The 17,518-nt window shown below is 42.1% G+C and overlaps 1 protein-coding gene across 1 annotated transcript; it reads left to right on the top strand.

Moving 5' to 3' along the window:
• The first annotated feature begins 2,442 nt into the window (after positions 1–2,442).
• sox7 (SRY-box transcription factor 7) lies at positions 2,443–5,634 on the top strand. Its single transcript, XM_079291445.1, has 2 exons — positions 2,443–2,908; positions 3,969–5,634. Exons 1-2 carry the CDS (start codon positions 2,677–2,679, stop codon positions 4,934–4,936), a joined length of 1,200 nt encoding a protein of 399 aa, XP_079147571.1. The 5' UTR covers positions 2,443–2,676; the 3' UTR covers positions 4,937–5,634.
• Positions 5,635–17,518: the final 11,884 nt, after the last annotated feature.

Below are 17,518 nucleotides of genomic sequence, written 5' to 3'. Positions count from 1 at the left end.
TCCATCTGTGTTTTGTTTTTTCCCCCCTTCACAGGTGGAGTGAATTGCAGGTGAATTTATGAAGTAAACAGTGGTGAGGAGAACTGGTTTTACTTCCGTGGAGCGGTGCTTTGTATGAGCTGATCATCTCAAAGCAGTAATTTACATCTTTCAAACACAGATGGCTTTTCACCTTTTCCTCTTCCAAAATGTGATTCATGAGGTTACGAAATCTTTTCTTTGACTTGACAGATGAACTATGAACAGGCCGGTCTTGTTCAGCAGTGAGTGGGTGGTATATGTCAAAGGAGGAAGACGGAAACTAAGGCTGTCCAGTCTTGCGTGCAACAACATAGCATTCCGCGTCACTATTTCGGCTTTGTAAATGACAAAAAAATGTACATTTGGCCATTTTGTCATCCTGTGATGTAAGAGCAACCTGACTATCACTGTGAGCATCTCAGGTGTTCTTTTCCTGTGTCTTCATATGCTGTACTCATGACATTCAGTTCAGTTCATTACAAAACCTGATCAGTCACAGTAGGAATATACGGCACATTTCTTCAACCAACATTTACTGACACATTTGCATATAATGATGCTCATTCTTCTTTAGAAAATGACACTAAACGTATACATCGAATGTGTAAAAGCAGGATATATCTGACGCAGAGAAATATCTAATAAAAGTGACAGAGGTTTAGCCTTTTAACTGATTTGAATGTGTTCTTTCTTGAAGTACATTAACCATCATGAACTTTCTATATAGAGCCCACATCCATGGAGACAAACACCTTCCTCAAGTCTCCAGCAGCCACATGTCTTTTACACTGAAAGAGTGAACAGCAGCAGGCTTTTTAATACACATCTTTTTGGTTTGGTCATGCCTCCTCAATCATCAAACTGAAGTGTCAGCTCTAGTTTTTTGTGAAACTTGTCCCCCCAAAAATAAATAGGGGCTGGTAGTCAAAAGGTTAGAGCCGTAAAAACACTTAGAGCCGTTAGTCATTTCAGAAACCCCAAATATGCAAATTAGATGTGAGACTTTGGTCCCTCCCATTGCCAGTCTGCTGTCTGTCGGTACTGGACATGCACTGGAGCTCACTCCTGTGTCCCCATCAGCTCACGCACTTGTTGTGAAATGTCTTTTAGCAGCACACTGACTGCACTTCACTCGACAGACCGGCTCGGCCCTATACATCACTGATGTGCCTGCTCTACACACTATCTGTGGCTTCAGGTGCCGTATCCTGTTCCTGTGGGGGCTGTGTGTGTGTGTGTGTGTGTGTGTGTGTGTGTGTGTGTGTGTGTGTGTGTGTGTGTGTGTGATGGGGGGGGGGGACAGGACAAGTTTCACAAAAAATTAGAGCTGACACTTCAGTTTGATGATTGAGGAGGCATGACCAAACCAAAAAGATGTGTATTACAATTTAAGATGCATGTTGCCTCTGGATTAGGTCTGGAGGAAGGAAGTTAGAGAAGAGTTAAAACCACAGTATCTGTCGGGTTACTCCCTCCCCCATAAATACTACAAACCAAGACACCATCTGACCTATGATCAACAGTAGGCAGTGTGTGTGTGTGTGTGTGAGAACTACTCCATGGCTGCAGCCCAAGAGTATCCTGTCAACAGGAACTCAAGGATTTGATATGCACCCGCCTCTGGCCACAGAAGGAAACTGATTTGTTTGTGGTGTGTTCAGTGGTTTTATCTCTTTTGTCCCCCGCAGATGTGTTTAGAGGTTCCATGTGGATCTGCACCCGAACTGTAGAAAAAAAGAGAGGACCTTTTCCTCCTCTGAGGGATGTTCAAACACAGGCTTCTGCATGTAGATGTTCAACAGGAATTATGTGGAAGAATATATTTAGAAAGTTGGAAAAAAAATGATGTTGAGGGCAGCTTCTTATGAAAACATAAGCAAAGTTTTCTTTCATTGTTCTTTCAAATGACGGACCATGAAGCTCTGGCCTGCTTTGAAGTTCAGTGGGAATCTAAAAACGCCACTTCAGCTGAGTGAGTGTAGGCCTACTGTCGAACAGGTTAGATAAGTTTGACTTGATAAGATGTGAATTTCCTTGTTAACGAGGGCGAAAAACTACCTGCTGTTGCCAAATCCCTCCGTCATAACTTTAGCATGAATTTACATGGAAAAAAAAAATCGGGTTTATCTATAATGACCGACTTTGGTCCCATGTGAATTCAACCCATACTCATGACCTGCACAGTGTTCTCTCTCTCTCTCTCTCTCTCTCTCTCTCTCTCTCTCTCTCTCTCTCTCTCTCTCTCTCTCTCTCTCTCTCTCTCTCTCTCTCTCTCTCTTCTCTTTCACGGGGCTCAACTTGCAATCAAGGAGGAGCCGAGAGTCCTCCGGGGCTTCTCCTGGAACCTGCTCCTCAAATATAAAGCGCGCTCCCCATCCACCACGAAAGACTGAATCACAATTCACGAGGAGGAGACGCTGCTTGAGCATATCTGTGGTTTCGCCTAAAACTTTTACTGACATCTGACAGTAGCCTGTAGTTCTGGTGATCTAGTGAGTGTGAGGTTCACTGCTGAATTAAAAAAAAAAAGTTCTACTAGATTTTTTGATTTTTAGCTTTTTAATCAGCCGCCAGTGTATCTCCGCAGAGAAGTCAACTTGTCAGCGCGACAGAGTGAGAAGCGCATCTTAAGTTTGGAGAGGAGAAAGCGCGCACATGGCAGCCCTCATCAGCGCGTACTCGTCGTGGCCAGAGTCCTTCGAGTGTCCTCCGGGAGACGGGGAAGTGCCCGACGGACACGGCCCGCACAGGACCCCCGTGGACAAGGCGCCGGAGCCGCGGATCAGACGTCCCATGAACGCGTTCATGGTGTGGGCCAAAGATGAGCGCAAACGGCTGGCGGTTCAAAATCCAGACCTGCACAATGCCGAGCTCAGCAAAATGTTGGGTGAGATGAAGTTATTTTAAGTTGTACTGATTACAGTGTTTTGTTGAGCTAGGAATTGTTATTACTATGATTTTATCATTGTAAATAACATTACTGTTTTGTTTTTTTAAACATCCACACACTTATAATTCCCCCCAGGCCTCGGCTGTTTTACACTTTTAAAGTTGTTTCCAACACCAAAAAGAAATGTAAATTCAATTAAAAAAAACTATTCAAGGTGTTTAGGAAGAAAAGACAACAAATCGACGTGTTTAATCGCAGTTGATCATACGTTAGATCGAGTAAAATAATCACGTAACTTCCCAGCTATTATATGACGCGCGCTGCCAAACCCCTCTGAATTTAAAAGGGAATGTCTCCGTAAAAACGAATTCATTAGTTCGGACCATGGACATAGAAAAGGCAAGAAATGTAAGATTTTGCGTTGGATTTAGGCCACTTGGATTAGTGTTTAACGTTAAGCTCAAAATCTGGCACTCTGGCACATCTGAAATCACCTTAAAGCCAATTCCAAAACAGCAACATGTATAAAATATGCTGTCATCAATAAAGGTCAAATTGGCACTTATGGTTATGTTAAATAAGGCATTCTTAACCTGAAGCGAAGTCCGTTAAAACGATTAAGAATTTATAGGGAAGCTGAATATTGAGGTTGTGTGAAAAGTTTGAATACAAATGTTTTTTGTTTTATTTCTCGAGAAAAAAATCACACACTTGAGAAATATATGATAATTATGAGCTCTTGTTTTACTGTAAAGGAATACTTATATTAATAGTTTCGTGATGTCTGTTATATGGTGCTATTTAAGCTTTGTTTTAATTGTGTTTTAATCCCACCATTATCACAGGGAATTTAGAATCCTATATCCGATAAAAGAGTTTAAGCCTAACATTTTAGGATATTTTAGAAGATTGTTAGTGTGTGAGTGGTTTTAATTTAGTGTTGGTATAAGAGACTTTAAATATGAAATAAAAAAATAGTGCAAAAATAAATGGCGAGCGAATCTATTGAAACTTATTCAAGATTTGTAGTTACATTTGAACAAAATTCTTCTTGCAGGCAAGTCGTGGAAGGCCCTGACTCCCCCTGATAAGAGGCCCTATGTGGAGGAAGCGGAGAGGCTTCGGGTGCAGCACATGCAGGACTACCCCAACTATAAGTATCGGCCTCGCCGGAAGAAACAGCTGAAACGCATCTGCAAGCGAGTGGACCCTGGCTTCCTGCTGAGCGGGCTGGCCCCCGATCAGAACGTCCTGCCCGACCAGCGAGCCCTCTGTCGCCCCGTCGACAAAGACGAGGGCAGCCCTAATGGTATCAGGAGCGGGTTCTCCAGCCTCAGCCCTTCTCTGCCCAGCGTCAGAAGCTTCAGAGACCCAACCGGTTCAAACAGCAGCTTCGACACCTACCCCTACGGCCTACCCACTCCCCCTGAGATGTCCCCCTTAGATGCCATGGACCACGAGCATGTACCCCACTCTTATTATTCAACATCTGGTAACTCCTCCTGCTCTTCCTCCTGCCCAGATGAGCACCACCAGAATCAGACACACATGGGCAGCCCGCCCCCTTACCACACTGACTACGCTCAGACCCAAATCCATTGTGGGGGCACACACATAGGTCACATCTCTCACATGTCCCAAACTGGTGGCGGACTGATCCCTGGCCCTCCGATGTCTTACTACAGTACCTCATCTTTCTCCCACATTCACCACGGGCTCCACCAGGGCCACCTGGGTCAGCTGTCCCCCCCACCAGAGACACAGGGTCACCTGGAGACTCTAGACCAGCTGAGCCAGGCAGAGCTCCTGGGTGAGGTGGACCGCGACGAGTTTGACCAGTACCTGAACTCCACTGCGACCGGGTTTCACCCTGAGCAGGGCAGCAGCATGACTGTTACAGGACACATCCAGGTTGCGTCTGCGGCTCCTGCCTCTGCATGTCCCAGCAGCACCACAGAAACCAGCCTCATTTCGGTGCTCGCGGACGCAACGGCGGCCTACTACAACAACTACGGCATCTCGTAAGCACCCATTATACTTGTTGCTGATCAGAGACACTACGGGGGGGGGGGGGGGGGGTTAAAATGGGTGAAGACGTTGGGATGATGTTGCACCTGGGTGCCAGTAAGGGAAACATGTCTGTGCTTTGATCTGTAAATTCAAATCTCATATGAGCATATGTGAGCAAAATCATCCCACCGTGATTTGAACCTGAACTGATTACTGAGCAAAATGATTGTCTGGAGCCGAGGAAAGAACAAAGAGCAATTGGAGAAATATGAAGAAAGGGAGATGGACACCTCAGGGATGCAGACACAAAACACGATAGTATGCCGCCTCCAGTTGTCATGACAGAAGAACAATCGTAAAGACATGTTGTCCACTTGTAAATGTCACCAGTTACTGTTGCCACTGCGGCATGTACAGATGCTCTTTAGAAGCTAATTTAAGTCCTTTGATGTTTCGCATAAATGCTAACTGTAATGCTATTATCAACGCTTTCCATTCGAATGTTTGTACTCCATGTTCTCTCTCTCTCATTTGTTTGGGAGTCTTACCTCAGTAGTTGTAGTTGAATGAGGTTTTAGTTGGATATTTCTTATGCAATTTAACAAAACGGTGTATAATGAAGAAAAAAAGGGGGTTTATACTTCTTCTCAAGTACTTCATAATATATAATCATAACCTCCACCATGAAAAATAATAATGGTAACTATAAATGTATGCTGATTTAAGTTTGTGAAAGACAATAATTTAAAAATAAAGTTACATTTTTATATAACGCAGTTGCTACTTTGATGATGTTCCCACAGAAAACATACCACAACACAATAAGTATGTCGTATGAAGTATTGGTAATAACTGATACACTTGAAAGGAATTATGCAATGGCAGATGAAACACATTTCCACTCATGTATATATATTTAACACTAAAGGAATACAATCAGATTTCTGAAATAAAACAATAAAAGAAAGAAAAATAGTCACGGTGTAGGTTTTTAAGCACACAAGGGGGACGTGATGTGTGCTATTTGGCCGTCTTTGAATTCCGTGTCACGTCACGTATTCTTCTATCTCGTGCTCTGTCTTACTGTTGTACAGCAAGTGTCCCATTCTGACACCCACTCTCCCCCCCCCCTTTGCTTTTTCCACCCTCCATCACATCATCCTTCTCCATCCGTCTCCTCTCGCTTTCATTTCATCCCGCTACAGAGGATTAGTGTAAAACAGGCACAGCCGTCGCCACCCGCCTCCATCTCAACCGTCCTTTGTTTTCCTGGAGTCTTATTCTGGGCGCCATTCTTAGGCACTCCGGACCCCACTTCCACCCCCACCCCCTCACCCGTGTTCTATCTTGCTGATGCAGACCTTTCGTAATCTGCGCAGAATAAATAAAATAATAAATCCCAGGGCTTCGTCGACTGTTTTACACCCTCCTCATTTTTCTCTGTTTTTTTTTACCCCCCCCCCCCTCTCTTCTCCACTCCTCCCTACTCTCACCCTCTCTGTTCTCTTGAATTTTTCTTTTTCGACAAAAAGGAATTCAGGGGGCTTTTGACAAATCCTGGAGTCTGGCTGGTCTTCCTGCATTTTTTTGGGAATGGTTGAGTCGTGCTTCTTGTAAAGAGGATGTGGCGGAGGAGCGGTGTTTCCTGACTGATAAGGGAAAAGCCTCTCTCCGTCAGGATGTTTGGGCCTGGCTGGGCCCTGCATTAAAGAGCCAGAGAAAGGGAAGGGAACCCACTGTTCAGCAAGCGGGAGGAAGCACTGCCGTGCTGATTAGCATCTTACTAGCCCGTCGTTACTTACCCACCATTTTTCATGAGAGGCTTTGTCAACCTGGCATGTCGTACCGTGACCACAGACACACCACACGCATACATACATCAATGAGCAGGTTTCTTACGCTACAACCAGAAAACAACACTTGATATCGGAACGCTTAGCTACATATGTACCTAAAATTACCTTTCTTCGGTCCCCTATTCAACCATGAGCGTGTGCTTTTGACACACCTTGTGATTAAACTGACCAGAATGACAACATACATCAAACACCAGTGTTTGCATCTGGCTGCTGTCGTTGTTCATTTCTTCGGGGTTAGATCATTACCCTTTGGTGCCTACAGGGGTTCAAAGCTCTGAGGAAGGTCCATTTGAGTGGGACTTTATTTTGGACGTGGGAGATGAACGGGTGGTGCTCCAGGCATACGGGGTGAGCAGTAGTCTTTGTCAGGGTCAGCTCACGGTGCTGCTGCAGACTCCCTCGGTAAAGACGCCCTACTATCACATCCATCACCTCAGGGTAGGACACTGTAACAGGAACAAGGACAAAGACTCAAGCGTCAACAAAGCATCATTCGACTCAGACTTGTGCCCACAGGAAGACAGAACTTGAGCATAAATTGCAGAATAAAACTGTGTTTTTATCATCATATCATATTATTCCCTCATGCTTTCATATTTTAATCGTGTTTCACATCCAAATGACTCAGACAAATGCTAGGGCCACAACAGAGCTTTAAATACAGCCCTGTTTTCATTTTGGTGAAACTGCATTATTCAGATAATCCAATGCTGTTCTTCTTCACAGTTTATTCAGCTAGTGTGGAGCAGGACAATCTTCTGAAACCATAAAGGAACACTGGACATTTTCAGTGGCTACCATAATATAAATATACATATATATTATATACGTATGTGTGTGTAAATGGCCAGAGGCGCTCTCTGGGAGTTTTTACAGAGATGTGTGGATCCTGTGACTTTTATGTTTCAGAAAGTGAGGGCAGAACACTCAACTTGTCACTGTCAATCCTTTTCTCCCCAGAAGTTGACTCATCGTCATCACAACCTTTCGTCGTAGGCTTCTGCTGAAAACCCGAGACAGCCATTGCTGCTGTTTTCGCTGCAATAAATCAACAAGAATGGAAATAGAAAATGAAGTGTCAACAAACACTGGCATGACATTGTTGTGAACTGCATAAACCTTCCTCCTTATACATACAGGCACCTGCAGGAAGTATCTTTAAAGCCCCTTCTTCTGTGAGAAGGGAGCGCATCATCCATTTCATTTGACCAATTGAATCTTTCACACATTTTGCAAGATCACAAGATTTACAATATTTGCAAATATTAGGATATAGGCTGAACAAACAAAACGCCTCCTCTTGTTATTTCTCTCTGATTGCTGACTGGCTCAGTTCCAATCTCAGGTCAAGCCCGTGGAATGAGTCTGTCAGGTAGTCTGTTATGTTTCCTATTTCCCCCTCTGCCGTCATGTCACTTCCCTGGGCAAACAAACAACTCTCGGCGGTCTAACTCAACACCGACTGTCAAGGTAACAGCGTGGGGCTCTGTGTGTGTGGATGGGGCGCAGAGCTTGCACAGCTGTGTAAAGTATTATCCATCTCCTGGGGCAGAGGGTGCGCGGTGATCACTTTAAATATCATGTCCTCCGGAGGCAAGGAGGAGGCTGACTGTCTGGTTGCTCCAGCATCTATTGTGTAGCCGGTGAGGGAGCGTCCAATCACGTCACATTTGGTGGTCGACCATATGTGGGACGGTAATTGGTACATTAAGGGAATTTGGATTTGATTTGGACTACGTGATTAAGGTCTATAAACGCTTGAGACTAAGATGCCCTTTACACTATAGATACTATATCAGCATGTGTTTACTCTCAAGTTATAAAACGAATGTATGCAATTGCACATATTGTATATTTATTTGCAATTAGATGAAGCAACGTTATCATTCAGAGTAATCATCTCTTTCCTGTTAAGCCTTGCAAATAGAAAACAACATTCCCATTACAACATCCTCATCACAGTAAATGCAGCGAACTTTACACCAAATTAAAATTTCCCGTGCGATGGATAAAGACACACTTACATCAGTAAACACGAAATGTTGTCGGAGTGCATTTCCAGTTGGAGTGTGTTTCAGCAGCATAATAACCTGTTTACAATTTGTACTTGGCCCTAAATCTGGAAGGAGGAGGAAAAAACACACACACACACACACACATCTCACAGCAAGGGATTATGGGTGCAGCTATTCTTCATCTCATTGTGGCTCAACAACAGGCAGAGTGTGGGGTGGCAGGCAGGCGTGTACGTCGGACGAAGAATGGACCAGACCCGTCGAGGGACAGGTGCCATGTGGCAGAGGATGTGCGGGGGACACAGATGGGGACCCCTGGAAAACTTGGGGGACTGTACGAGCAGCCAAGGGCCTCCCACCCGTATACCTGTGCTGTGAATGCTGCAGCCGAACGGGATCCGGCACCTGTTCTAAGCAGATACAGGCTACCAGCAAAAGCGGAGAGGGAGGCCAGCACATGGCTGCCAACCCAGGGAAGGAGAAGGCTAGATTTCCATTTACCCATAAGCACGGACTGATTACCAAATCGGCACAGGCGGTAAAGCTTGAGCAGTACTGCAGAATGCAGGAAAAAAGGGATTTAGAAATGTCCTCCAAAACTATATGCATTTCAGTAAACTGCCCACTTTAATGAGAGATTTGTGTTTGTGTAAAATAACGTTTTACTCTAATTAGAAACAGCACTGGAAAGTCAAGGGATAAAAACGAACTTACAAGCACAGATGTATTATTTTTACCTCCTGGCACGCATTGCTCCCTCTTTCTCTCTTTAATATCATGGCTTGCACTGGTGTACGCTGCAGCGCTATCTGGCTTGTTTTTGACTGCCGCAGATTCTCCCAGGGGTGATGTAACTCTTCACCTCAATGTGGAGGAGTATGTTCCTATTGTGCTTCCTAATTGCAATGTGGTTGTTCCATTGAAGAGATAGAACGTCCTTATCTGTTCTGCGTGTGTTCCCATATTGTGGAAATAACTGGAAGAGGCATTACCTATTTTTGATTGATCGTTTTGATTGACATCGTGTTTTTAAATCTCTGACAACTTTGTTCAATCAAGACTGGGGTGATGCATGCAGAGGAACTGTAAAAGGATGTGGCTAATTCCTGCAAAGTTAGGAAAGCTTAAAAGTGTGCATCTTATGAGATGTTGCTGTTATTGCTTTATACAGTCACATGAAGTGCATTTGGACATTGCTCTTTAACAGGACAAGGGCTGCATGTCTTTGATCACAAGGGCTACATGTCTTAAGTAACTCTCCATCGTTTCTATTTTAGTGGGCCCACAAACTGCCATCACGGCTCTGGATCCTGCACCAACAGAGTTTACTCTCAGCGTGCATCCTGAAAAGCAGACGCACTGATGAGTTCGATGAGTGATGTTATAAGTTCAGCGTTGTGAGAGAGCCCCTTTTAACAGCTACTGTGGAGGATAGACAAAGCACACCAGGGTGACTGGTGACAGCTTGAGAGACATTCAGAGTGTGCTTAAATTATGAATATTCTAACACATATATCGTCCATAAAATGAAAATAGATAATATTGAGACGTTTTTTGACAACAATGATGAATAACTTTATTATTCTAATATTATGTTATTAAATGTATGAATATTATTATAAAACGGGTAGCTCAAATTCAGCAATCTGATTGGCTCATAGCCATGATATAACACCAACATACCGATGACATCGGATAGCTTTTTTTGCTGTCGACTTTTGTCGTATTCTTTTTAACGAGGGTAATAAACAACAAGCACAAGCAAGGCTGATGATGATTCGCCTTAATGCCAAGTATTTGGTGCCGAAATAGTCCAAAAATTAAACTGCAGTCATTAGGGATTGTTGATGCATTCTTTTATGCAAATGAAGCACGGCTGATGTTTGTGCAGGTTGGATGGGGCAATAGTTGAGGCGTGAAGGTAGGAGGGGAGAGGGGTTGAAAAAAGCCTTGAAAAGATCAAAGCTACTACTTTAATGCGGCCTCACTGATAACCTCACTACATACAATTGTTAGCCCGAATTAATATCAATTAGTATTTATTGGCAAAGAAAAAAAAGTGGTGACATCTCTGGAGTTATTAATGCTCCATCACCCAGGGACATGAAAACTGTGTAAGTGTGATGTAAGGCGACTGATCAGTGATGCAAGTTCCTACATAGGATACAGGAACAACAAAGCCCCTTATAGCTGCTTATTCAGAGATAAAGTGCGTCAGTCATGACACACAGCATTTCCGCTGCCTTGATGTGCGCTGTTTACAACCAGAGCGTCTGGGTAAGAGCGCTCCTGTATGACCTCGGCAATGGGTCACCCTGGCATCATTTCCACGCTCACTCCCATTCCTCTGACCTTCACGTTGTGGGTCTAATATTCGGGATGTTGTTGATGTCTGAGCTCGGAGGAATCCCTTCCTGCTAGGTGCTCAGCCCTGTTCCCTTAAAGACCCAACATCAAAAATGAGATACGTGGAAATGACTCACGCAGTTGTCCCCAGAGTTCAGACACTTTAACTAAAGTGCCATGTTGACAGGTTCAAAACAGGATATGAGCTGGATGGGTCTATGTTTATTACAGATGGCGGGCTACTTAAGAGCATTGATAGCTGAAATATCTGATAAGCAAATAAAGCATGCTACAGTCACGTATCCACAAGCCTGAACTCACAAACCAACTCAACTTACAGTGCTGTTCATTCACACAGAAGCGACCGTATTACACAAGACTGAGTCAAACGAGCTCCACTAACTTCATGTGTAGGCTCCCTGGACTCTTCAAGTACGTCTTTATTCCGAAAACAGAAGTACATGTGGGTACATTTTTCAAAAAATAATCACAGCTCTTTTTAAGCACAATGTACTAACTGCAAGTTTTGACCTGCAGTTTGGTTAATTGTGCTTACACAGCTCGCACTTTCACGAGGCAGATTTCCCCTCGGTGTTTGGAACTAAGAATCTATAAAAACCCATTAATTACAATAGCCCATGACCTTATAGGCTGAATTATGCCATATATAAACTGACCAATTTCTGCTTAGTAGTAGGATAATAATTCTAGAGGCAAGAGTGCCTCTCAGACATATAAATCAAACATTAGGACAAGATATGTAGGCTATACTAGGCTAGGCTATATAATAGGCTATATCAATCAATGAAGCGAAAAATGTGTTTGAACCATAATTTATTGAGATTAAATGATTCTCTTAATTGTCTCTAGCTGTGCGTAATCATAACCAACATCACTTAAGATAAGGCTACATGGGGATAAAAAAATGTTGCACAACAACTTGACAACCTGGCCATAGGCTTGATAAAGAAACTGGAGGATTCTTCCGTTGAATTGATGTGGTTTTCTGCGAGTTAGCATCTAGTGGCCATGAGAGACGCTGCAGCCAACAGCCCTTCTGCACGAGCTCACCACGGAGCGGAGGTGGGTGCTGTGTTGCTGACTTTCTCCCGATGCAGACATTTCCTGTCCCATATTTTATTCCTGAACTGGGTTTCCTGTCATTGCACTGGAATCCCGAAATTTGAGACACATGCTGACATTAGATTTAAGCTTTCTTTAGCTACATCCATGCTAGTTTTTAAGCTAGTATCTTATATTGTATTTATATAATTTTACATTATGTATAATTGGTTTTATCCGTTTTCATCTTCTATAACATTGTACTCTACATCGTCGTGTTTAGATTATATAGTATAATATGCGCCATTATCGGCACCGTCGTCAGGATGGCCGAGCGGTCTAAGGCGCTGCGTTCAGGTCGCAGTCTCCCCTGGAGGCGTGGGTTCGAATCCCACTTCTGACAGACTTTTCTTGTCTTTTTGCAAAATAGGTTTACACACATTGATGGATATTCTTTTAATAGTACAGATAATTAAGGCAAGTGTTTGACCGGCTTATAGATTCATTAAGGAAGACATGGCAGTCGTGCACACACGGGTACACATACACATGGAGATGCACACACACTTTGACACTCAGCATTACAGTACACACGAACATATTGTTGCTTTTTGAGTTATGGTGGTGGTATTACACATATGGAGCGTAAAGCAAAATTGTGAAAAACATGCAAATTTGCTTTGGGCTGCATATAATTTGATGTTTTTCATTATCAATAAATCTGGCGATTATTTTCTATATTAATAGTTGAATCGTTGGGTCTATAACATGTTTCCAAAGTCCAAGCTAATGTCTTTAGAAATACATGTTCTGTCAGTCCAAAATCCAAAAGAAATTGAGTTAAATATGGTAAAACGGAGAAAAGCAGGAAATCGCCTCATTTGAGATACATATTGTTTTGCCATTTTTGCATGAAACGTTTTCTTTAATAATTAATTAATTATGAAAATAGTTGGATGATGGATTATGTTGATTGACTAATCTTTTAGTAATTGTTGAAGCTCTAAATCTTTACATCTGTTTGGCTAAACCCCAAATATACAGATGTGTGCAGTTTAGAAATAATAAAACAAAACAGCAAATGTATGAATACAAGTAGACACTTTAAGTATTTCCCAGGAGTTCTCTTTCAGTATAATAGGATTTGTCCAGAGCTTGGGCCTGCTGCAGCAGGATAGTGTAAAATGCTTTGTTGTGTTTAAAAGTTGATCAAGGCTGCTACGCTTGGTCATATTTACATTCCCAGCCTGTAATCCTCACTGTGACCTCACTGCAACCTTACTCTGTGACAGGTATGGTTAAAGAGCAACAGGGGTAAAGCCTGCCATGGGTACCATTAGACTGGCACAGCTTCTTAATTGCATATTCAAATTTAGACTGAGTAAATTAATTTGTTCCTATTTACTGTATTGGTTTGTTTGAATGTATTCATCATGTCTTATTTAACATGCGGGGGCAGATGATCTGTTCAGGGTGTCGCCAAACAACAGATGAATGGGCAGCTTTCATATTGGCAAGTGTTTTTTCTAAATAGTATTTTAAAATCACACTGAAGAGGCACCGGCATTGAACATGGAAAAATACGCATCAGATAAACACACTTCTTCAAATCCTGGAACTGTATTATTAATATTTTATTATTATCTTATTATCTTCTCTTTTTATGCTCTAACAATCAAAGTTACGAATAATTGTTTTTTGTATTTTTCTTTTCTTTGGCCTAAATTAATCAAATGACATAACAATGTCAGTATTTGAGACCATCATGTACCTTTTAAGTGAGAGTATTAAAATATTCAACCTTGAACTTGGGTTTAAATCTAAGCCATTAACTGGGGCCATTCATCAAGGCTCCAACGTCCTGGGTGTGGAGCTTTGGTAGGTCTGTGACTAACATTGCAGGAGTACTGCTGCACAGCAGGTTGCACACTAATTAGCCCTGATATTTTAGCTGCAGCCAGGAGGGGGGAGTGCTAAGCCTGAGAATCAGTGCTCACGCTGACTGTGATCCAAACTGCATTGCCATGCTGGGGCTAGACAGCCGACTGCAGACTGAAATGCTTGCTAATCATATTTAATTCAATCTGATGCAGACTACAGGTTCTGGGAAATTCTTACTTTGTGGCACTTTTTAGCTCTGACAGGCAGGTGTTGGGTGGAGCAGTTTGATTGATTGATCGCATTCAGACTTCAAACATTTGATGAAAAGATATGTCTTCTCTCCATGATGACTTCATTCAGCTGACTCAAACTGATGCTGACCTCTTTCACTTGCCTCGAAGGAGTGAGGGGCGGTGCCTTCTTTACACAGGAAAGCACACAGAGAACAAAACCACGTTCTCGGCATTTACTTACATGACTCAGCAAAGGGGTCTTTCTGCTACTTTCTTCCCATGAGTCAGGACACAATTAATCTGCCTCGCTCGAGTCAACTCCACCCCACCATGACACATCAAGCTCCTTAAGACTGAAGACAGATGGCATGCCCCCACTGTGCGTGTGCTTGTGTAGGCTTTGTGGGAGTGGGTGCCCCCTGTGATGAAGCACTTCTTGAAACTCCCGGCATTATAGGGAGGGATCAGCATGCCTTCTGTGAGCCTCTGATAAGGGGTAACCCTTCATGTTTTCTGTGGCAGTTCCTTTGTCCTTGTAAAAAGCGAGCTGACCCCGAGTGATATTTAGTGAAATATAATGAAGTAGAGGCCCTAGAACTGTTCATTGGGTTGGCAAGAAAGGGCCACTGAAAATCGTGGGGTAGCACACAAAAAACAAAAATCATAACTGAATTTCCAGACTTTTATGCTGTTGTAGTTAATAGGCTAACTATGTCAATATGATATTTAAGGAAGCTCATACTGATATTCTTTGTTATTTGACAGTTAAATTGATCTGATATTCATACACAAATACTTTTACAGTTAACATTTTGTGGAAAGGTGAGGGTTTTTTGTTGTCCTACAAAAAATAAGGAAGTTAAACAAAAAGTTGAAAAAAAAAAAAATGGCAAAATGGCAAAATTTTCAGTTATAACTTAAGTAAAGTCAGTTTAATTTCTACAGCCCACAGTCACTTCTCACTAATTTCCAATCGGCAAGACAAAAAATGTCTCAAGATATTGACATACAAACATATTTCTAGTTGTTATAATAACAATCGTTTTCCACTCTAACACTTGGTATATAAAAATATATTTTTATATTTTGCACATGTTCTCTCTTACTCTAATAAAACATGTAAACATATTTATTCGAACCAATAGTGTTGGAGACGAAACCCAGCAGGAACTGCAGCCATATCATGATGACTGAAGGAACTAAAGGTGGCAGATAAAAGAAGCAACATTATGCCTAGTCATAGATTGCCACTGAGCCTTCAACTGCTTTCTAGAAGTGTGTTTAATTCCCTTCATGCAATGCTGAAGGCGAAGTCATGTGTCCAAAGCCTCAGCAGATTTCAGTCCAATCTCAGAGTGATTAGCAGGGCTTTTCATTCTCTCCTTAGCTTCCCATGTACGTGATTAGCAGGTAGGCCCGCTTCTGGACGGAGGCTTTTGAACTGGTTTCTCGCTTCTCTGCTTGCAACACCTCTGCTGTTTCTTTGGGAGTTAGCATCGTACATGCTGTTGCTTTGGAACTACTTATTTTCACTTTGGTTCTTTCATGTTTCTGGCTGATGTGAGTATACATACTTAGTCTATACTCTTGTACATTTTGGCTGGACTCTATGATCGTGTGTACATTAAATGTTATTTGCATGGCAACAGAAATGTGGACTAATAACTAAAAGAACAACACTGGAAATTAAGTTCCGATAAGTTACGTGACGTCATGTTGAGGCGAAGTTGTTTTGTGTGATTCGCACAAAGAAAGGATGCAATAATCCATGTTCAACTGGATGAACTCCTGTATGCAGGATGTGGCTTTTAATTTCCCTGTTTGAACTTTTTTCGTTGCCTCGGTTGGCAAACACGACACCTTAGGGATAAATAGCATTATTCTAGGGAACCAAGGCCACATATGTTTCCTGGTCATGGTGAATAAAAAAAATAAAAATAAACTTTTTGCATCTGTAATCCGCTGAGTAGCAGTTAGTTTAAAAAAAATAAATGTTGGCATGTTTTTTTAGTAACTATGCAATCTGTAGTAGACAGTACTGCCTTACAGTAAGGTTAGTTATCTTTACATACAAGTGTAAAATGTCCCTGTACCTTTTCGATTATGATCACAAACCATCCTGTGGCACCTGTAATGTTGGCATCCTGCAAAAAGCATCTAAAAAGAATAATGTGTGTTATTAGCCATGTGTTTTTATAATTTGGCTTGTTACTGAGCTCATGAAACATATGATGGACAATGTCAGCAGCTGGCTATGCGGGGCTTCTTTACTGTCTGACACAGATGATATGATTGATATTATAACTAGTTCGAAGAATGTATTCAAATATCAGAATTCAGTTCATTGAGGACAAAATATTCTGCTCTGGCTGACGGATGGTCTCAGATGCAGTATCTGAGAATACCCGTCAGTATCCATTTATAGAATTTTATAAATGGCTACAGTCAACCTCAAGACTTAAAGGCTGAGGTTGGCAACATGTATTTACAGCAATCAATTACTCAAAATGTTCAACTGGAGTAAACACTTGCTGCTTCACTTATCCACACCATTGCTAATACAAAAAAACAAGGACAACAACAGCCAAACCTGTTCTTTATATGTGTCAGTCAAGCTTAGCCGATTTTATTGCCACAGCATTTGACTCATTTCTATATGCATCTCATGGTGGGCTTGCGTGCCTTTCCATCAGGCAACAATGAATTATCTTTACCGCCCTAGTATTGTCACAGCAAAAAAATGCATTGTGCTTAGTGCAGATATTGCTGCTTTTTATCGGTAATCCTTGTGTTATTGATTGCAGGAAAAACTGGCTGAGGATGAATTTTCTTCCGTGACAGTGACAATCACCGAGGTAACGTCCACTTTCACTGCCAGCAGGCACTTACGCGTGTTATTTAAAGTCACTTGGAGGATATATTTGTGGCTGCATGCTCATTATCCCTGTCTTCATTTGCTCTTTCATCTTCTTAGCAGTCTGTACATACAGTATGTAACAACCCTGTCGTGTGCATCCCCATTTCAAATGATATTTACAATTGTGAGTGATTTCAGCAGCTGCTCAACTGTGAATACTTCTGTACTTACTCTGGATACATTTGACTGTTTTGTGTCAAATATAATAGCATAGTGTACATAACAAAGTATATATATTAAGTACATGAGTATTAAGTATTTTAATTTGTCTTTCAGCCTGGGAT

This window comes from Melanostigma gelatinosum (genome assembly GCF_949748355.1).
Source record: "Melanostigma gelatinosum genome assembly, chromosome: 19".
Taxonomy (NCBI): Eukaryota; Metazoa; Chordata; class Actinopteri; order Perciformes; family Zoarcidae; genus Melanostigma; species Melanostigma gelatinosum.
The sequence above is the reverse complement of the archived record's forward strand: the minus strand, read 5'-3'. Positions and strand labels throughout refer to the sequence as shown.